Below are 19,794 nucleotides of genomic sequence, written 5' to 3'. Positions count from 1 at the left end.
TGCCCCCCATCCCCTTGGCCTTCCCAGCATGCCCCTCACCCTCTGGGGCCCACCGGTTAGCTCCAGCACAGGACTAGAGAGACCACCACCGTGGGGTAGCAATGGGAGCCCTGGGGCCTGGATCCTCAGGACCACCAATGTATCTCAGAGCACATGATTTGCTGTTACCAGGGCTTATGGCTATGCAGAGAAGGTCTCAGTGCTGCGGTCCAGTCTACCCTGGAGCTCTGCTGCCTGGCCCCGAGCGCAGGCACCTCATCTCCGGGGTCACAGTTATGCAAGTTGGGAAGACCTTCGAGGGTCATGCTTGCCAGGTAGTTGACGAACCCAGCTCCCTGGATGTGAGGAACCGCTGAGGTCATGTAAGACCATGCCTGGCCAGGGACTCCTGTCCCAGTGACCTCACCTTTTCCCAAGGGTGTGAAGGAAACATGGACCAAGGAAAACAAGATCTCTTCCCTTATTACCCAGGCTGTGGTTTTGGCCGATCAGGAAAGTTGTCTCTTGATGTGGCCCAGGACACACATCTGAGGTGGTTCAAACCCAGGTCAACAGCCTTTCCATTCCTTGACCTCCAACGGGTGGCAGTTTAGTCTTGGGCAGTGCAAGCTGGCTGGCTGCTGTCCTGGTCCCGGTAGTAAGGCTCATAGGCAAGTGGGAGGAGAGAGTGGGGAAGTGGGTCACAGATTTAGAGGGGCCCTGGGACCAATACCCCTGAGATACCCCAGACTTGAGAGCTTTGAGGCAAATGTTAGATTTCCAGGCTGCTCCAGCCCTCTGAGGGATGCCTTTCTGGGACTCAGTTTCCCTCTCTGTGTAGCACAAAGTTCAGACAATGTCTAAAGTCCTTCTGGACCATCCTTTATAGCTGTTCAAATACTAAAGCCTCTTGGAATCCTGGGGAAGTTTCATACTCTAAATGATATTTTGTGCTGGCTTAAAACTGTGTTGATGAACTGTCCGTCAGCATGTAGAGGCTCTGGGGCCGGAACATGGAGCCAGGACACGTATTTATAGATCAGTTGGCTTCCAGCCCGCCAGCTGCGGAAGAGGAATGTGTGCGCCTGCGTAGTCAGCAAATCCCAGGTCAAATGCAGACATGAGCAATGATGCTGGTAAGTGCCAAGGACTGCAGACCCAGGCCCATGGTCCAAGACACAGGACCCTGACACGACCGCCAACCTCCACTCATGACAGGAATCGGTCGGCAATGCCCAGCTGTGCGTCACTGACTTTTGCAATAGTGCTTCTTTGAGATGTTTGGGTCTGGGCCAGGCATCCACAATCCTTGGATTCCTAGAGGAAGAAGGGGGCTAAGGGAAGTGAGTGTCCACTCAGCAGCCAACAGACCAGCTGTCCTTACTCCCTAAATATTTGCTTCAAGGCCAGCAAGATCCCCAGTGGGGAAGAACTTTTCCCAGAGAGTCTCTGGGAGCTCAGCTCAGCCAGGACTGGGTCAGACATGGTGTTCCTGGCGCCTGGTCTGAGGACATTCCCTCCCCCTCCCAGCTGAGGACACCCTGCCCAAACCTCCCCCATCCCTGCCCCAGCTGAGGACAGGCCCCTCTGAGCAAAGCAGCAGGCCTCAGGCTGGAAGCCATCATAAGACATAGCTTTTAAGCAATTTCCCTCTGTAAATTAATTTCAAGTCAGAAGGAAATTGGATTTCTTTCCTGACAGTGAGAAGTCCTAGCCTGTCACTGTCCATTTGCTCAGAATGGAGCAGCCCCCCCACCTCACGTGGTAGATAAACTACAGTGTGTCAGCCAGGGCTCCGAGGCATTCATATAGGGTACAGCTACCTAGAAACCCGTTCTGTGCCGATCTGCTGAGCCCTTCCTTAGACAGCGGCAGAATGTTATACTCTGGTTCCATGGCACAGCCAAGAAAGATATGGCAGCCATAGTCTGGCTGTGTGTTCTCTGCCACTATTCAAGCTGTCAGGGGAGGCTAAGTCTGCTTACAGGGAAAATCAGTGACAAGGCCTGGCTGGAATGAAGCTGGTTGCCCTGTGTGACCCCAGTGTGAGCTGAGGTTCCGGAACTCGTCAGGGCCAGTGGCATCTTCCTCTCCATGTCCCTGTGGCTGCTGCTGTTGCCTATGTGTGCAGACAATTCTCCCAGCTGCTCGGAGTCTGGGGCCCCAGGCCGGAGCTGCTGGACAAGGGCTTCCTCTGAGGAGTATCTGGAAGGAGGTTGTTGGCAGACCCAGCTGCCCAGGGGCAGAGGGCTGGGCCCTAAGGCCAGCAACTCCTGGAGAGACTTCAGGTGCCCAGAAGGTTCAGATGTGGGCAGTGTGGGTTACACAATGTACGTTTATTCCACCATCACCTTTACCATTACTATCACAATCATCATTAACTTTCTCACCACCATCGGCATAACTATTACCACCGCCATCACCAAACCATCCCCACCACCATAACCATCCCCACCACCATCACTAGTATCACTTACCACCATCATTACCATCATCACCTTCATCATCACCGCCACCACCATTATTACTACCATCTTTATCACCACAACTACCACTGTCACCACCACCACCACCACTATCACCATCACCACAGTCACCAATGCCACCATCATCATCTCCATCCTTATCACCACTGTCACCACAACCACGGCCACTCCCTTCACTACCATCAGTCCCATCATCACCTCCACCTGTGCAGCACCATCACGATGAGCACACTAGTGCCATCACCATGGGAACCACCTCTCTCCCCACCCCCAAGCCAGGCAAGTGCAAAGGAGCCAGAGTCCTCCAAGGAGGATGTTTTTAGAGTCGGGGTGTCTCGGCAGTCTCCGAGGTTTAAAACTGAAAGTCCTCCAGTCCTACAGTTTGCTTCCCCTTCAGTAGGTCTGGGGCCCAGGCCTTGGGATCCTCATTTATTTAAGGGATGGCTGAATTTGGAGACTGCAGCTGATGTGTTGGAAACATTGTGAAACCGCTGTGGGACAGTGTGATCCGAAGGGGCCGTGTGGGTGGACCTGTCTGTGGTGCATCTGTCTGAGCCCCTACACTCTCTAAGCTGACTCTGGTGGCACATGTCCAGGGCATCCTCCAGGAGTTGCTTGGCCTCCTCTGCCCTGGCACCAGCATGACTTCCAACCTACAGGGAAGGTTTGGCTGAGTGCCTCAACGGTGTGCCAGGCATGAGGTCTGACCCCCAACCCACGTCTGACTGAAATCCTGGATCCTTCTTTCCCACTGGAAGTATTCAGCGTTCAAGAGTAGAAGTGTGCCTTTCAGAGTTGGGCTCAGATTCTGGATGAGTATCAGGATGAATCCTGTTCTGTTACTACAGGCTACAAGGTCTCCTCAGGGCCCACCCAGCATGCAGGACCAGAGTTATCAATGTTATAATGACATCCAGCTCAGCCATTAGTCACTTGAAAGCAGCCATGCTGGGAACATTTACACCAAGGGAAGTGGTAGAGGCTGTGAAATTGGTAGAGGCTGAGTCCCGTGTCCTCTCCCCCACCCCCCACCCTAGTGACTGACAGTCACATACCTCCAGGGATATCACAGGGCCTTGGGCAAGTGACTTGACCTGCCTGGGTTCCTTACCTGCCAACACTTCGTGGAGATTGTCTTGCGGCATGCCCTTACGTGCCCTGGGAGGCAAAGGCTGTTACCCTGCTGTTTTGTATGATCAGGATGATCGACTGTGATAGCCTTATTTTCTGTTTTGGTTGTGAGCCTGAGCCTTTAATGGCTGTGCCAGCTCTTCAGCCTACATTCTCTGTTCTGAATGAGTGAGTTTGTTGAGGACACATAAAACCAGAGAAAAAGAATAGTTAATAGTAGATAGATGATCTATGATAAGTAGGTTGATGGATGATAGATAGATTGATAGATGATAGAAGATAGACAGACGATAGATAGATGATAGAAGATAGATGATTGATAGATAGATATAGATAGATGATAGGTGATAGATATAGATAGATGATGATAGATGATAGATGATGATAGATAGACAGACAGATAGATAGCAAAACACCAAACTGGGTGTTCAAAACACCCAGCAGAAATCCACTGGAGAAACCCCCTGAAGGCAGTCAGCCGGCTAGTGTTCCCATACTGAGAGTCCCAGGCAGAGCCGAGTGTCCCCCTGGGGGACAAATAATCAAGTAAGAACAAATAACTCTGGGCGTGGTGGCGTAGGCCTTTAATTCCAGCACTCAGGAGACAGAGGCAGGTGGATCTCTGTGAATTCGAGGCCAGCCTGGTCTCCACAGTGAGTTCCAGGCCAGCTGTAATAGGTAGAGATGGCATCATCAAATCAGGTGCTCCCAACACGCAGCAGAAACTGACTGGGGCAGCTGAGGCAGCTGGAGCTCCCGGTCAAGCTTTCTCTTGGTAGCTGAGCTCCCCATGGCTGAACTTATATTCCCTTCCTTTCCCTCCGTCAGTGCTTTTATATCACGGGATGACTAGCAGTCACCTCTGGTGGAAACGGTTTACTTCCAGCTGCTCTCAAGGACAGTGTTTTTACTCTTCTTGGGCTGTTCGGCTAGTTTCTTCTTGTCACTGAGTTGGGGCATATAGAGTCAGGTTTGCGTCCCCAGTGCCCCCTCAGCATGAGTCTGTCCCGTGTAGTCGTTTTAAGCGTCCCGTTGAACAGAGTTGAGTGTATTCACCCTGTTGTGAGTCGATCCAACTCTGGAACATTTTTATTTTGTAAAACTAAATCTCCACACCCACTGGACAGTGTGTTTCCCAATTCTGGTCCTGGAAGCCACGATCCAGTGGCTCTGATAACTCAAGGACCCCACCCTGGTGGAACCCATGTGTGTGCCCTTCTGTGCCTGGCTTGTGGTACACAGCATAGGCTTGGGGTTTGTCCTTCCTGGCTGTCTGGTTGGATGAATGAAGCCTTGGGCCTCCAGCTTCTGTTAAGACCATGGTGACACCGATCTGGAAAACCCTCTTCGAGCCGCTGCTTTCCGTGCGTGGGGGTTTTGCCTATAACTGGAAAAGCTGGGTCACACTGTAGGTCCATTTTAAACCTTTCATGAGACTACCACACTGTTTTGCACAGTGATGGCATCATTGGGTGCCCCACCTGCGTGTGCGAGGGTCTAGTTATTCCTCACCACACCCTCACCAACATATATTATTTTGTGATTTGCTTTTTTAAATTTAATTTTATTTATTATTTTTATTTTATGTGTATGAATGTATTGCCTGCATGTAGGTAAGTGCACCCATGTTAGGAAATGCCCTTGGAGGACAGAAGAGGACATCAGATCCTCTAGAACTGGAGTAACAGATGGTTGTTAGCCTCCATGTGCCTGCTGGGATTCGAACCCAGGTCTTCTGTAAGAACAGCTGGTGCTTTTAACCACTGAGCCATCTCTCTACCCTCTCTGGTTTGCCTTTTTAAAAAATTAAATTACACCGGGTGTGGTGGCGCACGCCTTTAATCCCAGCACTCAGGAGGCAGAGGCAGGTGGATCTCTGTGAGTTCAAGGCCAGCCTGGTCTACGCAGTGAGTTCTAGGACAGCTGGGGCTACAGTGAGACCCTGTCTCAAAAAGACCAAAAAAAAATAGTTTTAAAAGTTTTATTTATTATTTATTTTTATGTGTATGAGCGTTTTGCCTGCACGTGTATAAGTGCACCTGTGCATGCAATGCCTACGGAGGTTAGAAGAGGACATCGGATTCCTAGAACTGGAGTCACAGGTGGTTGTTGGGTGCCACGTGTGTAGTGGGAACAGAACTTGGGTGCTGCAAGAGCAGCCAGCATTCATAACCACGGAGCCATCTCTCCATCCCCCTGCTTTTAAAAAAATACTTATTTTTAATTATGTGTATACTAGTGTGTCTGTGTACATGAGATCATTGGCCGTAAGAGTGGGGATTTCTGTTGGTCTGCTGTTCTGTCGTTAAGACGGCAGCTCACTGTGCTGACAGTTGCAGCTTAGTCTTAATCTGCTTTGAAATCAGAGAGTCAGCCCCCAATTTTGTTTTGTTTTTTTTTAAACTGATCTGAGTCTTGGGATCTTTTAAGAGTTCATGTGAATTTTAGGATGGTTGTTTTTCTATTTCTGCAAAATATGCCTTTGGATTCTGAGTGGGATTATGTGGACTCTGTGGGCTGCGCTGGGGAGTGTGGACATCTTAGCAATACTGTCTTCCAATCCATGAACACAGGATGTCTTTGAATTTAATTGTGTCTTCTTAAATTTCTTGCCCCTCTTTGGTTAGGTTTATTACTCGATATTTTAATGCTGACGTAAATTAGAAGTGTTTAAATTTCCTTCTTTGTTTTGTTTTTGGATTTTTGAGATGGGGTCTCATGTAGCCCAGGCTGGCCTTAAACTTGCTATGTCACTGAGGATGACTTGAAACTCCTTAATTCTCCTGCCTCTACCTCCCCGTTGCTGGGATGACAGCTTGAGCCACTGTTCCTGGCTTAATTTCCATCTTTAGGGTGTTCAAAGCCGAACATGTTGCTGTGACTTTATATCTTTAAGCCGCTGATTTTGTTTACCACAGAGTCTTCAGAGTGAGAAAAGCATTTTAATAAAACCTGATTCAAAGCCTTTTCTGCCAACCTTCTAGAATTTTGGCTTATTTATTTATTTATTTATTTATTTATTTACTTAGGTGCAGGGGATCAAACCCAGGGCCTTGTACATGCTAGGCAAGTACTCTACCACCGAGCTATACATCTTCAGCTCTTTCTTTTTCTTTTCTTTTTTTTTTTGTCTTTTTTGAGCCAGGGTCTCCCTGTAGCCCCTGCTGGCCTGGAACCCACTATGTAGACCAGGCTGGCCTTGAACTCACGGAGATCCGCCTGCCTCTGCCTCCCTAGTGCTGGGATCAGAGGCGTGCACCACCACGCCCAGCCTTCAGCTCTCTCTTAAGCGTTTTGTTTTATTTTGTTTTGAATTTTGTCCTTTTGAGATACAGTCTCCCGAAGCCCCAGCTGGCCTGGAACTCACTATGTAGAACTCACTATGGATCTCATAGAGATCTGCCTTGCCTCCGCCTGCCTCCACCTCCCAAGTGCTGGGTCTAAAGGCATGCACCACGACGCCGGGCTAGAACTTGTTCTCGAGCTTGTTAAAGCCATCTGAGCGATTATTTCCCCTGAGCCTGGGTTTTCTCACTTAATATTTTCTAGTTTCATCCATCTTTCTGCAAATGATAAAATTTCATTTTTCTTTATGGCTGAATAAAATTCCATTGTGTAGCTGTACCTCATGTCATTGTCCGTTCATCAGCTGGTGGGGGTCTAGGCTGGCTCCATTTCCTGGCTGTCATGAATCAAGCCACAATGAACATGGATGTGCAAGCACCTGATCAGCATTTGGTGGCAGGTAGATACATGTAGGGCGCAGAGCTTCCGGTAACCCTGCTGTTCAGAAGCCCCGTCTGCAGCCCATTGATTCCATGGGACCACTGAGGCTGAGCAAGGCTATCCCTTGGGGTGGCTGGGAGGTTTCCACCTGTTTTCAACCTCCAGGGTGAGGGAGCATGAGCTTCTACTGGGAAGAAACTAGACCCATCCTTAATTCCACTGTTTCAAGAGGGAAAACCGTAAGACACCCAGATAAGCAGGGATCTGTGAACCAGGCAGGCACGCGGAGTTCTCCAAACTTTCTCTTTGCCAGGACAGAGAGGACTCTGTGGCAACCTACCATCTTCCATTTAGGAGTATTTTCTTTGGCACCTGCCATGGGCCAGGCTGGTCATGAAAGAATAGAGACCCAGGCATGGCCACCTTGGGTCCCACTGAAGACAGGAGACCGCAAAAGTCTGTGTATGCTGCCCCATCTCGTGCTTGGCTAGATGCAAAGTGTCTGAACAGGGACCCAGGATCCGGTGGGTTTTCAAAGTGACTTTCCTTGTTTCAGAATGAAGCTGGCTTTGAGCCCCAAGCGCCTTCGGGGCTGTCTAAAATTAGCACCCGGTGACAAGGCAGTCTTTGTTAGGGGCCTACAGCTTGCACTGGGGAAGCAGGGAAATGCCAACAGTACAATTTCTGCATCAATTTTGATTTTTCTGAGACTGGGAAAGTGGTAACTGTGCTGTTTCACAGGCTTTTAGAACCAGTTTCTCAGCAGCAGTTTGATTACAGTGTCAGGTTCATAAGGTGCTAGTTTTGTGGTCAGTTGTCAAAGCAGCTCTCCTTCCTTTCCCTAATCAGCACAGATGTCTGGGGAGCAGGATTGCCTACAATTTCTGCATCAATTTTGATTTTTCTGAGACTGGGAAAGTGGTAACTGTGCTGTTTCACAGGCTTTTAGAACCAGTTTCTCAGCAGCAGTTTGATTACAGTGTCAGGTTCATAAGGTGCTAGTTTTGTGGTCAGTAGTCAAAGCAGCTCTCCTTCCTTTCCCTAATCAGCACAGATGTCTTGGGAGCAGGATTGCCCGGCTCCTGGCCTTCTGTATCTTTTAGGTGTCCCTATGGTGAGCTGAGCAGAGGTCCTGGGCTGGACTGTGCCTTTGAGGGCACTCACTCACACATTCCAAGACTTTCCTGAAAGCTGGGAAGTGGGCATCAGTTGTTGGATGTATAAGTTGCGTGTATCTAAACCAGTATGTGTGGAAAGATCATATCTTCCTGAGCAAGGCATCCCTCATGCTGGGTATGGTCCCCAGGGCATGTGAGTGTGTGAATATGCCTTTCCAGGACCTGGGTGCTCCTCCTGACACCTGTTTCTCCATCAGCAGGGGGCACTATTTACGGTGTCCCCACCCCTGCATGGCTATGATAGATGGGATGTGGGTGAAGATCTCAACCCAGGGATGGGAGATAGGTTGTGCTGTCATTTCTGTGGGCTTGGGTCCCAGCTCCCAGAACCCAGCTCTCATTGACGTGGCTTTGAGATTGATAGACTTGGCATGTAGCCACCTCAAATTGGTGCATGAGCTGTGCCCATGACTCCCCACCTGCTTCCCAGGGATCGAAGAGATTTGGGGCATCTTAAAATGAGAGCCAGGTCTCTGGATGGTGGAACATCTGACTGTGGCCTTATTTGGGAATCGGGTCCTGGCCGATGGGACTGAGTTAGGGTGTGCTGTTAGTTACTGACTCCTTGCCATGACCAAACACCTGACAAACGTGGCTTCAGGAAGGAAGGCTTTATTTTGGCTCACAGTTTAAAGATGCAGTCCTTCATGCCAAGTAGGCATGGCCTGAGGCAGCTGGTCACATGCATCCACAGTCAGAAAGTAAAGAGAGGTGAGTGCTGGTGTTCGCCTTGATTTCTCCTTTTTATTCAGCCCAGGACCCCAGCCTGTGGGATGGTGTCACCCACAGTTAGGATGGGTCTTCCCACCTCAACTAACCCAATCTAGAAACTCCCTCAGACACACCCAGAGGTTTGTCTCCTAGGTGATTCTAGATCCTTCACGCTGATAGTCAGTGTGAACTGTCTTAGGTGTTGAAATGTGGTTCTTCAGAGTTAGTACAGATCCTGAACCTAATAGCATCCTAGTAAGAAACAGAAGAGAAGATTTAGAGAGGCCATGGGATGAGGAGACACGGAGAGGGGCCACGGGATGAGGAGACACGGAGAGGTGAACCTAATAGCATCCTAGTAAGAAACAGAAGAGAAGATTTAGAGAGGCCACGGAAAGAAGAAGCATAGAGAGGCCACGGGATGAGGAGACACGGAGAGAGGTCACAGGAAGAGGGAGGCAGATGCTGAACAACACAGACACATGCTGAGCCCAGAGTTGAAAGACCCCAGGAAGGAGCCTCTGAGTACCCAGGGGTATGATTCTGTCACACCTTGATTTGGGGTTGTGAACCCTTAGAACGGATAGAGTTCATTTCTGTTGTTTTAAATCACACAGTTTCTGGTCACATGTTTGGCCACAAGGGAACCAGCTTGGTTACTCTAAGATCTGAGGCCTGGAGATAGAGAATACACTGTCTCCTGCTCTCAAAGGACCTTAAAGAGTCCTAGGCTAGCTCATTTAAATTCACCTCAGAAGACACCATTTCTTAGTGGCAATCTGGCCAGACCCAGCACTGCTGGTCCTGTGCCTGGACCTCAGTCTGATTGCAGCCGTGCCTGAGCCTGTGGCCTTGCTGTCCCTAGGTTCGGGCCATACGGCTCTCCTTTGTTGGGGAGCTGGGCTGGGAGCTGCACATCCCCCGAGCATCCTGCGTGCCTGTGTACCGGGCTGTGATGGCTGCTGGGGCCAAGCACGGCCTTGTCAATGCAGGGTATCGCGCCATTGACTCCCTGAGCATCGAGAAAGGTGAGCACGGCATCCGGATGCCCCTGGGAAGCCGTGCTAGGCTTCAGGAGGCAGAGAAGCTGAGGGCTTTCCTCTCGCGAGCAGCTTACTGGTCATACTGTGACTGACTCTCCTTCCCAACCTTGTCCATTTTCTCAAACTTTGCTCACTGCCTATGCATGGGGTCTCCCACACAGGCCCCAGAGGTGGAGCTGGGGTTCCCAACACCTGCACATAACTGGACTCAGAGAGGTGAGGCTGCCTAGAACCCCAGGGGAGCAGGCCACAGTGCGATTTGAATTCAGCACTGTGAGTTCCTTGAACTTTGTGTGTGTGCTGGGGTTTGAATCCAGGTCCTCATATGTGACTTAAGCAGGTGTTCTACCACTGAGCTGTACCCAGCCATCTCCTGAAGGATAAAAACTAAGAGTGGCATGGGGTGCTAGAGGGTGGGCCACCTCGCGCCCCCTGTGTGGTGATGGCGCCTCGGAGATGGACCTGTACCTCCCCTGGGGCTTCTTACTCCCCTTCCCAGGTCCACCTACCTCCCACCCTGATGGTGCAGGGGACTGAAACACTCATGGGACTAGTCTGCTCTGGGAGTTCACGTAGGGGAAACTTCTGGAGTCCGGGATCCATCTCTAAACTCCTGGGCTGCCCACTGCTCAGCAACAGTGAAGGTGGAGATTTGGGACTTGGGTGTGTGGGTGTGGACAGCACTCAGTGTGTCTTCTGAAGGGCTTGTGGCCCACCTCAGCTGGGCACTCACCAGTGGCCTCCCTGTCCCACAGGCTACCGGCACTGGCATGCGGACCTGAGGCCTGATGACAGCCCTCTGGAGGCAGGCTTGGCCTTCACCTGCAAGCTCAGGTCTTCGGTGCCCTTCCTGGGCCGTGAGGCCCTAGAGAAGCAGCAGGCCGTAGGCCTCCCCCGACGCCTGGTATGCCTCACCGTGGAGGAGTAAGTATCCTGGCCTATCAGGTGACTGCCCTCACCAAAGAGGTAGCACCTACCATGCCCAGTCAGAACCCCTGGGACTGATACATCATACCTGCCCCCCGCCCCCCCGCCGCCGCCAGCTTCCATTCCCCAGAACGCATACTAGTCCATTGCAGGCCGGGGGAAACTGAGTACCAGGAGACCTGCATCTAGTCGTGTCTCCTGCTAGTAAAGGCAGAGCTGGCATGTAAACTCAGAGTCCTCCAGGGACACACTGGGGCAGAGGTGGGTGAGGGTGATGGGGTGGGTCAGCAGGGCCCCGGGGGCATAGAGAAGGCTGACCCTTTGCTAATGAAGGCTTCAGAAGGGAAAGACACTGCCAGGCCAGGCAGTCTCTCTGTGGTGGGTAGAGCCAAGCTCCGTGATTTGGAAGGATGAACCCAACTTTGAAGCTGGTGCCCGTCACTCTGTTGCCACCTCTCGACCTGCTCCAATTAAATCCTGATCAGGTAGGGACCAGGTTGGAGACACTGTCCCCATGTGCAAATGAGGACCACAGTGTGCCGGGGACAGGGACTTATACCCAGTCACACAGCAAAGGTGGAAGGAGAGACCCTTTCGGGGGGACATAGTCTTCCACTCAGCCCGCCAAGGAGCGGCTTTGAGCGTGTTGCTGGTGGGATCGAGGCCTGAGTGCTCTAGGTTACTGAGAGAGTCTGGATCCTGGGGGCCTGGGTTCTACCGGGGCCAGAGTGCTTACACACTGGGTGGTGTGGGTGGCCCATAGGAATCCTCTTAGCAACTGTCTCCAGGAGGGGGAGAGGCTTTGGGCACGTTGCTATGCTGCCGACAGCTGCAAACACTGCCACTTTGCTCCTTGTGCCAAAAGTGACAAGAGGCAGAGCTGAGGTTTGTCCTCCTGTGGCTTCTCCCAGGCTCTCGTATACTTTGCAGAGGGGTCTCACTGGTGGAGCTGGACCTCTGGGGTCCCCTGACCCTCCGTGAAGCACCTGGGCCTGCTGTGTGACTCCAGAGCAGCGGAGGGACCCCTGTCCTGCTCAGGGGTGCCCTGCCTGGTGCCACTGCTCTTGCCCTTAGAGCATAAAGTGGCATGTCCCCTGCTGTTTGGAGGGACCCTGGGGGAGTCGGGAACCCCTGTGAGGCCACTTCTTCCCAAGGAGGATGACTGGAGTTGGTGGGGTAGGGAGTTCACTTAACCTTCATCCCAGCCCTCATCCTCTGGCTGGTGGGACCCACACGGTGTGGCTCTGAGTTGCAGACCCAGGGAGCATCGGAACCTGCCATGGTCCTTGTTATTCTAAGAAGACTTCATTACCCCAGTGCGGTGATGCCAGCCCAGGGACGCTGTCTGCAGGTGGTACCAAATGCTCCTGTCACTTGGCACTGGCATCTCTTGTCTACTATTTTCAATTTTCAAAAACTTGATGTCAAGTAGTGATATCGTACGTACCTGGACTGAAGACCTTTATGTGAACCATGCATCATGCAGTGAAAAGCAGAGGACTCTAACCCTCCCAAATAAGCTTCATGGGGTGACATTGAGGTCATTCAAAAGCTAAATGGAGCAGAATTGACATAATCCCTATCAAAAATCCCAACGTTTGTCACAGAACTAGAAATACAACCCCAAACTCATAGTGGAAAGAGAAAACCCCTGAATGACCAAAGCAAAACAGGGCAAGGCCTGAGGAGCCGCCACACCTGAGCTCCAGTTCCGCTACAGAGCCGTGCGGCAAGCCCAGCATGGCACTAGCACAAGGACGGACCGACGCGACAGAACAGAATAAACCCCACACCTGCTACAGCCCTGGGTTCTCAGCAAAGGTGGTGGTGAAAAGCTGCCAGACAGAAGGCAGCCACTTCAAGAAACAGAAACACATACCTGCGTCTCACCCTGCCCCAAAGTAAACCCAAAATGGACAAGAGACATCCACACAAAACCTGAAACTCTAAAGCTGCCAGACGGAAACAGAGAGAACACTAAAATGCAAATGCAGGCGAGACCTCTCTAAAGGAGACCACAGGGAATAATCCCAAGAACTGACAAGTGGGATTGCATGAAACCAAAAACGTCTGAGGCGTGGTGGCGCACGCCTTTAGTCCCAGCACTTGGGAGGCAGTGGCAGGTGGATCTCTATGAGTTCAAGGCTGCAAATGCTGGTATAGATACAGGAGAGGGATGGGATGTGAATGACTCCAGCCCCTTGGAAATCGGTGTGGAGGCTGCTGGAGAAACCAGTTGGAGCCAGTGTATCACCAGCTCTGCCACTGCAGGGTCCGCACCCAAAGGACTCAAGTCAGCCTGTCACAGAGATAATTGCACATCCCTGTTTACCTCAGCACTCTCTGCATAGCCAATGTGTGGAACCAGCCCAGATGCCCATCAGTAGATGAATTTTCAAGAAAGTATGGTGCATATACACAATAGAATATTATTCGTCTATGAATAAGAATGGAATATATATATAGTGGGGTTTTACTTATTTTTTTAAAAATATCTTAATATTGCCGGGCTTAGTGGCATATGCCTGTAGTCCCAGCACTTGGGAGGCAGAGGCAGGTGGATCTCTGTGAGTTCAAGGCCAGCCTGGTCTACGTAGTGAGTTCCAGGACGGCTGGGGCTACAGGAAGACCCTGCTTCAAAAAGACAAAAAAAATTAATATTTATTTTATGTAAATGAGTATATTGTTGGCATGTATATGAGTACACCCATGTCATGCAATGCCCATGAAGGTCAGAAGAGGGTGTTCGATCCACTGGAACTGGAGTTATGGATGGTTGTTAGCCACTATGTGGGTCCTGGAAACTGAACCTGGGTCCTCTACAAGAGCAGCTTACCCACTGACCCATCTCTCTAGCCCCTATGTATTTTCATGTTGTTGATGCTTTGTGGGTGTATGTGCATGTGTGTGTGGTGTGTGTGCGGAGTGTGCGTGTCTGGTGTGCTGTGTGGAAGGCAGAGGAGAACTCCCGGGTCTTCCTCTGTTGCCCTGCTCGCTGCCTGGTTACTTTGAGACTGAGCTGGAGCCTCGCTAATTTGGCAAGGTCGGCTGGCTGTCAAGCTCTCGGATTCCACCCATCTCAGTCCCACCATGCTGGAGTTGCAGGCATGTGATATGAAAGTGGGAGGGAGGCCGGGCGTGAAGGCGCACGCCTTTAATCCCAGCCCTCAGGAGGCCGAGCAGGTGGATCTCTGTGAGTTTGAGGCCAGCCTGGTGTACATGTGAGTTCCAGGCCAGTCAGGGCTATGTAGTAAGACTTTTTCTCCAAAAACAAGAAAAGTAGGGCTGGAGAGATGGTCAGCAGTTAAGAACTCTGGCTGCTCTTGCGGAGGATCTGGGTTCAGTTCCCAGCACCCACATGTACCCAGAGATGCTAGCAACTCTCTGTAACTCCAGTGATATGAAAATGGGAGGGAGGCTGGACGTGAAGGCGCACGCCTTTAATCCCAGCCCTCAGGAGGCCGAGCAGGTGGATCTCTGTGAGTTTGAGGCCAGCCTGGTGTACATGTGAGTTCCAGGCCAGTCAGGGCTATGTAGTAAGACTTTTTCTCCAAAAAAAGAGAAAAGTAGGGCTGGAGAGATGGTCAGCAGTTAAGAACTCTGGCTGCTCTTGCGGAGGACCTGGGTTCAGTTCCCAGCACCCACATGTACCCAGAGATGCTAGCAACTCTCTGTAACTCCAGTTCCAGGGAATCTGACACCGTCTTCTGACCTCCATGGGTACCGTGTATCATGGGGACACTTGCATGCATACAGGCAATACACACATACACATAAAACATTTAAACATTTTTTTAATTAAAATTTTTTTAAACTAGAAAGGGGAGGGATTAAGTGGGAAGAGGGTGACCAGTGCGGGGGACAAGGGAGGGTCACTGGGTGTGAGCAGGAAACTAATGGGAGAAGGGAAAGCGCTGGGCTGGTCTGACTCCTCAGGGCTTCCATCAACTTTACAGTCGAAGTTCATTCCCAGCCTGTGCCCTGGCATCCTAGGCCGAGTGCCAGGATGCAGGGGCTAGCAGGGCCCCAGCAGGCAGCTGTACTCATCCTGGGTCCATGCTCCAGCAGGCACAATCCAGCTGCCCCTCCTCCCCAGGTCAAACTGGTGTGTTTGCACTGTGACCCAGGGCCCCAGCCATCTTCCTGCTTCTTCCAGGAAAGTCCCCATGTTTGGCCTGGAAGCCATCTGGAGAAGTGGCCAAGTGGTGGGCCACGTCCGGAGGGCCGATTTCGGGTTCACTGTGAACAAGACCATTGCCTATGGTTACATCTGCAACCCCAGTGGTGGGCCGGTGAGTCCCATTCCCTGTCCTAGCTAAGGCCCATCCCTCCCCAGGCTCTGTACAAGACCATCTGCATCAGACCCTGGGAGCATAGGGAGGAGGGAGGGACGAGGAGGAAGCACAGGTCGAGGGAGGAGTGCCCAGGCCCCGTCTCCCCAGAGTCCTGGCTGTTGTTCATTTATCTCCAGAAGAAGCTGACTTTGCAGCTCCAGGCTTTTCTTGATCAACAGGAGGTGCAGGTCCCAGGCCAGCTCTCTGGTCCAGAGGCCAGAGATCATATCTTGAACCCACCTTCTGCCTGGGGGTGGACCCCAGGGCTACCAAAGACCCCAGCTCTTCCTCCCCTACCGTTCCTTCTTACTACAGATACCTCAAGGCCACCAGGTGAGCCAGGAACCCTGACCACAGAGGCCGGGGCAGGCAAAGCAGCAAGACCCAAGCGCTGCCCTGGGAGGCAGGCTGTGTACCAGGGCAACCTGGTCGGTCACAAGGCATTTCCAGCAGCACCCCTAGCAGGGAAGAGATGGCCTTGGCCTCTTCCCATCTCTCTAGCCATGGGTGTGTAGGGGTACAGTAAGTAGGGCCATATCTTTCCACAATACCTAGGCATTCCCAGGGGGATATGTGCTTTTGCCAAAGCCTCACTGAGGCCTCCCATGCCCCAGCACCAGGCCTTGTGGCGCTAGCCAGGCTCTGCCCTCCCCTGAGATCCAGACAGGTTGGGCCATGGTGCTCACCCAACTGGAGGGAGGAGGAATCAGACTGGGTAAGGGGTGAGGCCTGGTGGCTCCTACAGGGCCTGGGGATGACCTGACAGGTAGAACCTCAGGGACGGGTGTTGGGGGTGCTGGTGCGTAGGAACCCTGTGCTGGGGTGAAAGGATCAGGACATGCACTTCGCTTGAAGCCAGCGGTCTTTAGGGCTCTGGCCTTTTCTTGCTCTGTGACCATGGACCAGGGGTTCCTCTGGAAGGTTCACCTATAAAAAGAACACTCCCTTTAGCTAGGCGTGGTGGCACACCCCTTTAATCCCAGCACTCGGGAGGCAGAGGCAGGCGGATCGCTGTGAGTTCAAGGCCAGCTTGGTCCACATAGTGAGTTCCAGGTCAGCTGGGGCTACAGGGAGACCCTGTTTCAAAAAGACCAAAAAAAAAAAAAAAAAAAAAAAAAAAAAAAAGAACACTCCCACTGTCCTCACAGGAACCCCACATGAACCACCACTCTGAGCAGAACTTGATTGACAGCCATCAAACATTGCAAAGCTGGCCACAGACAAGGACCCCTGGACACTAAGGGTGACCTGGGAGTGAGGGGTTGCCATCTCATCTCTGTGTTCAGGACTCCAGACTATTGATGCCATGGGAGTAAACCAGCCCCTCCCTACTGACCGGTGCCCTAGCCGGATAACCCACATTTCTCAGTGAGACTGAGGAGCCAGGGCAGAAGTCCATGGCTCCCAGGTATTTATCAGCTGGGCTGGGCCAACTCCTGGAATATCTCCCTCTCTACCGGTGAAGGCCCCCGGCCCCCAGCTCTGCAGGGCAGCACACGGTGCGGAGGCCTCACCCTCTTGTCCCTGTCTGCTTTTCTCTTTTTCATTCAGCTCTGAGCCACCCAGAATGAAGGGGGAGCACACCCTAGACCCCTCCAATCTGGACCTGGAGTCCTCACCTATGCAAAGAGCTGGCTTCTTGGGTGACCCAGGAGTGCCCCCTTCCTCTAGCAGTGTAGAGTGTCAGGCCACAGCACTCTTCCTGCCTCAGGAACATCTGCTCCCAGGGCTGACTGTTCCAGAGAGCATGCTGGGAAGGTGGACCCAGAGCATAGGCTGTGTGTATGGGGTGTGTGTGTGTGTGGTATGTGTGTATGTGTGTGTGGTGTGGGGGTCTATGGAGGCTACACTGTACAGAAACCTGTTCCACCTGCCCCGTCCTTCAGGATCGAATCCTGGCCGTGGGACCCTGCCCAACATCAGCAGCATGCTTGCCTAGCTCCAAGACCAAACCAGGCCCCTGTCCCTGCTACCATCTTCTGAGGGAGCTGCAGCTCCTGCATGGGAGAGGGGTCATCCTGAGGGAGGGGGCCTGCCGGCTGTCAGGCCTGGGCTTAGCTGGTCCCAGATGTTCCTGTCTGGCTCATTAGCACAGGTGTCATCTGCTCTGAGCATCTCCTTGGCTCAGAGAAGAGAATTGATACAGGATTGTTTACCATGAGGTGGGAGGGTGGGAACCCAGCATTCCCCACAAACAGCCGAGTGACCCTGTCCCCTTCTCTGTTCCCAGGTCTCGCTGGGCTTTGTGAAGAGTGGGAACTATTCCTTGGAGAGGATGGGGGTCACCTATGCTGCCCAGGTTCACCTCAAGTCTCCCTTTGACCCTGACAACAAGCGGGTTAAGGGAATCTATTGATGGCCTTTGAAGTGGAGGCCACAGCTGCCATGCTGGAAACTGGCCATGCCTCTCACACTGCCTGCTGACTTCTGTAGTGCCCCAATGGCCCTGTGTCCCCAGGCCCAGGCCCCAGGGAAAACATGACCCTCCCTACCCCTAGCTTAGGCCTGGTCCTGTTAACCACCTGGACTCCCAACCAGGACCAGATGAACCAAGATGGATCTTTTCACACAGTGGTTCCAGTCTACTCTAGTTCTCCCAGAATGCACACTGCAAATGTCTTGACTCAAGGGCTCCAGCATCTCAGAAAGTACATGGTTAACTTCATAAGCCCAGGGTGGCAAGGAGGAGGCAGGCAGGCCTCTGCTCCTCACTCAACTGGCTGGCAGCAGGTAGCCAGAGCCCTTGAACAGTAGTGAACTGGAGGAGAGTGGAGCAGGGATTGATTAGCATTGTCTGCCACGGGTGCAGGGCGGACAGCACCGAGATGTGTGCTGGGCTGGTGCAGTCCTTCCTGGGGATGGCTGTTTCTCAGACCCGAGAGAAGCAATCTTAGAAAGCTCCTGCTTTAACCTCCCAGTTCTGCAGGAGAGAAAACCTCCTCAGAGTCGCCAGCCCATGATGTAGGGGAGCCCATGGCGGGTGATTCCGATCAGAAACCTCCTTTGCCCATGCAGAAGTGCTGGCCATTGCCTCAGTTTCCCCAGAAGCCATTGTTCACAGGTCTAGGGATGACAAGCTTGCTGCTGAACATCATCCTACCAGAATGCTCATTCCCCCGGACTTCTGCCTCGGTCATGGGTGCACGGTATCCTGTTCACCCAGCCCTCGTGGAAGCCCCGGTGGTAGGTCTGCTTTGCACTCAGCTGTGAGATGGAGGGACTCTTCTAGCCTTCCCCTCGCCCTTTGTAACCCTCCACACCTGGGTATGTGGGGCGTGACCCTGCCCTGCCTGGGCTGAGAGTCTGCCACTCCTCTCCACAGAGCCAGTCCTCTCCCTCTGCTTCATGCCCTGGTTCAGAAATAAGATTATAAATCAGGCAGAGGTTACCACGTGATTTTACTGGTCAAGCCCTACAATCTGGGAGCGCAAGCGTTGGATGCTTGCGGTAATGCTGAATCGGGGTCTCCTGAACCCAAACAGGAAGCAGAGAGGAGACTTGGTTATGGCTGTCCTGGGCAGGCTCTGAACCTTCACACACCCACATACCACACACTGAGCTGGAAGAGGTCAAGCTAATAAAATCAAAACCACAGAAAGATGTGTGGGCTTTTCAAAATGGATTTGGTCCCCTGAGTCTAGGGAGGGGCTGTGGACTAGAGGGTTAGGGAGGGGCCTCTGGCTGTCACGAGGAAGAATGAACACCTCTGTGTCTCAGGGTCATGGGTTGGCTCCTGGATGAGATGGGTTTTGTGGAGCCAGAGGAGAAGGGAGGGAGGAGAGGAGATGGGAGGGAAGGGGAGGGGAGAGGGGGGGAGGAAAGTGGATTGGGAAGAGAGAGGGGAGAAGGAGCGGGGAGGGGAGGGGAGAGGTGGGGAGGGGAGAGGTGGGGAGGGGAGAGGTGGCTCCCTAGACTGTCCAGCCTGTTTCCCTCATACTGTGGTTTTTGGTCAAGACCCTGGGTTGGGCCGGTGACCACATGCAGCTCACGGCCTGTCCTTGGGGACAGCTCAGGACAAGGGAGGTCTAATTCCTTCACATGCATCTTCCACACCCTCCTGACTCTCCCTTGCACTTGCACGGCACGGCCCTCGTGCCTCTGGAAGGGCCTCGCAAGCTCACCTACTTGTTGGAGCTTCTGGCGGCCTAGAGAAAAAACAGCACCCGGGCGGCTCAGAGACCTCAGGCCAGGCCGCCCCTACTGCTGATCTAGAGACACCTCATTTCACAGCTGCATTTCAAAGACTGCTCTGGAAAACCAAGCCCCACCGTGACTAAGC

The 19,794-nt window shown here is 52.4% G+C and overlaps 1 protein-coding gene across 6 annotated transcripts in view; it reads left to right on the top strand.

Moving 5' to 3' along the window:
* Positions 1-19,113, top strand: part of Sardh (sarcosine dehydrogenase) — a 71,154-nt gene extending 52,041 nt beyond the window's left edge. For 2 of the 6 annotated variants that reach the window (XM_029568716.1, XM_029568715.1), the window contains exons 19-23: positions 10,077-10,239; positions 11,010-11,178; positions 15,338-15,473; positions 15,695-15,848; positions 17,746-19,113. In XM_029568716.1, the coding sequence (XP_029424576.1) occupies positions 10,077-10,239; positions 11,010-11,178; positions 15,338-15,473; positions 15,695-15,848; positions 17,746-17,837 (714 nt within the window). In that variant the 3' untranslated portion in view covers positions 17,838-19,113. Of the gene's footprint in view, positions 1-10,076; positions 10,240-11,009; positions 11,179-11,514; positions 11,667-12,092; positions 13,641-15,337; positions 15,474-15,694; positions 15,849-16,663; positions 16,924-17,745 lie in introns of those variants that run through there. The other 4 variants (XR_003851242.1, XM_029568717.1, XM_029568719.1 and 1 more) reach the window with 4 other exon arrangements.
* Positions 19,114-19,794: the final 681 nt, after the last annotated feature.

This window comes from Nannospalax galili, unplaced genomic scaffold (genome assembly GCF_000622305.1).
Source record: "Nannospalax galili isolate Female #2095 unplaced genomic scaffold, S.galili_v1.0 scaffold300, whole genome shotgun sequence".
NCBI classification, from domain to species: Eukaryota; Metazoa; Chordata; class Mammalia; order Rodentia; family Spalacidae; genus Nannospalax; species Nannospalax galili.
This window is presented reverse-complemented; position numbering and strand designations above follow the sequence as displayed.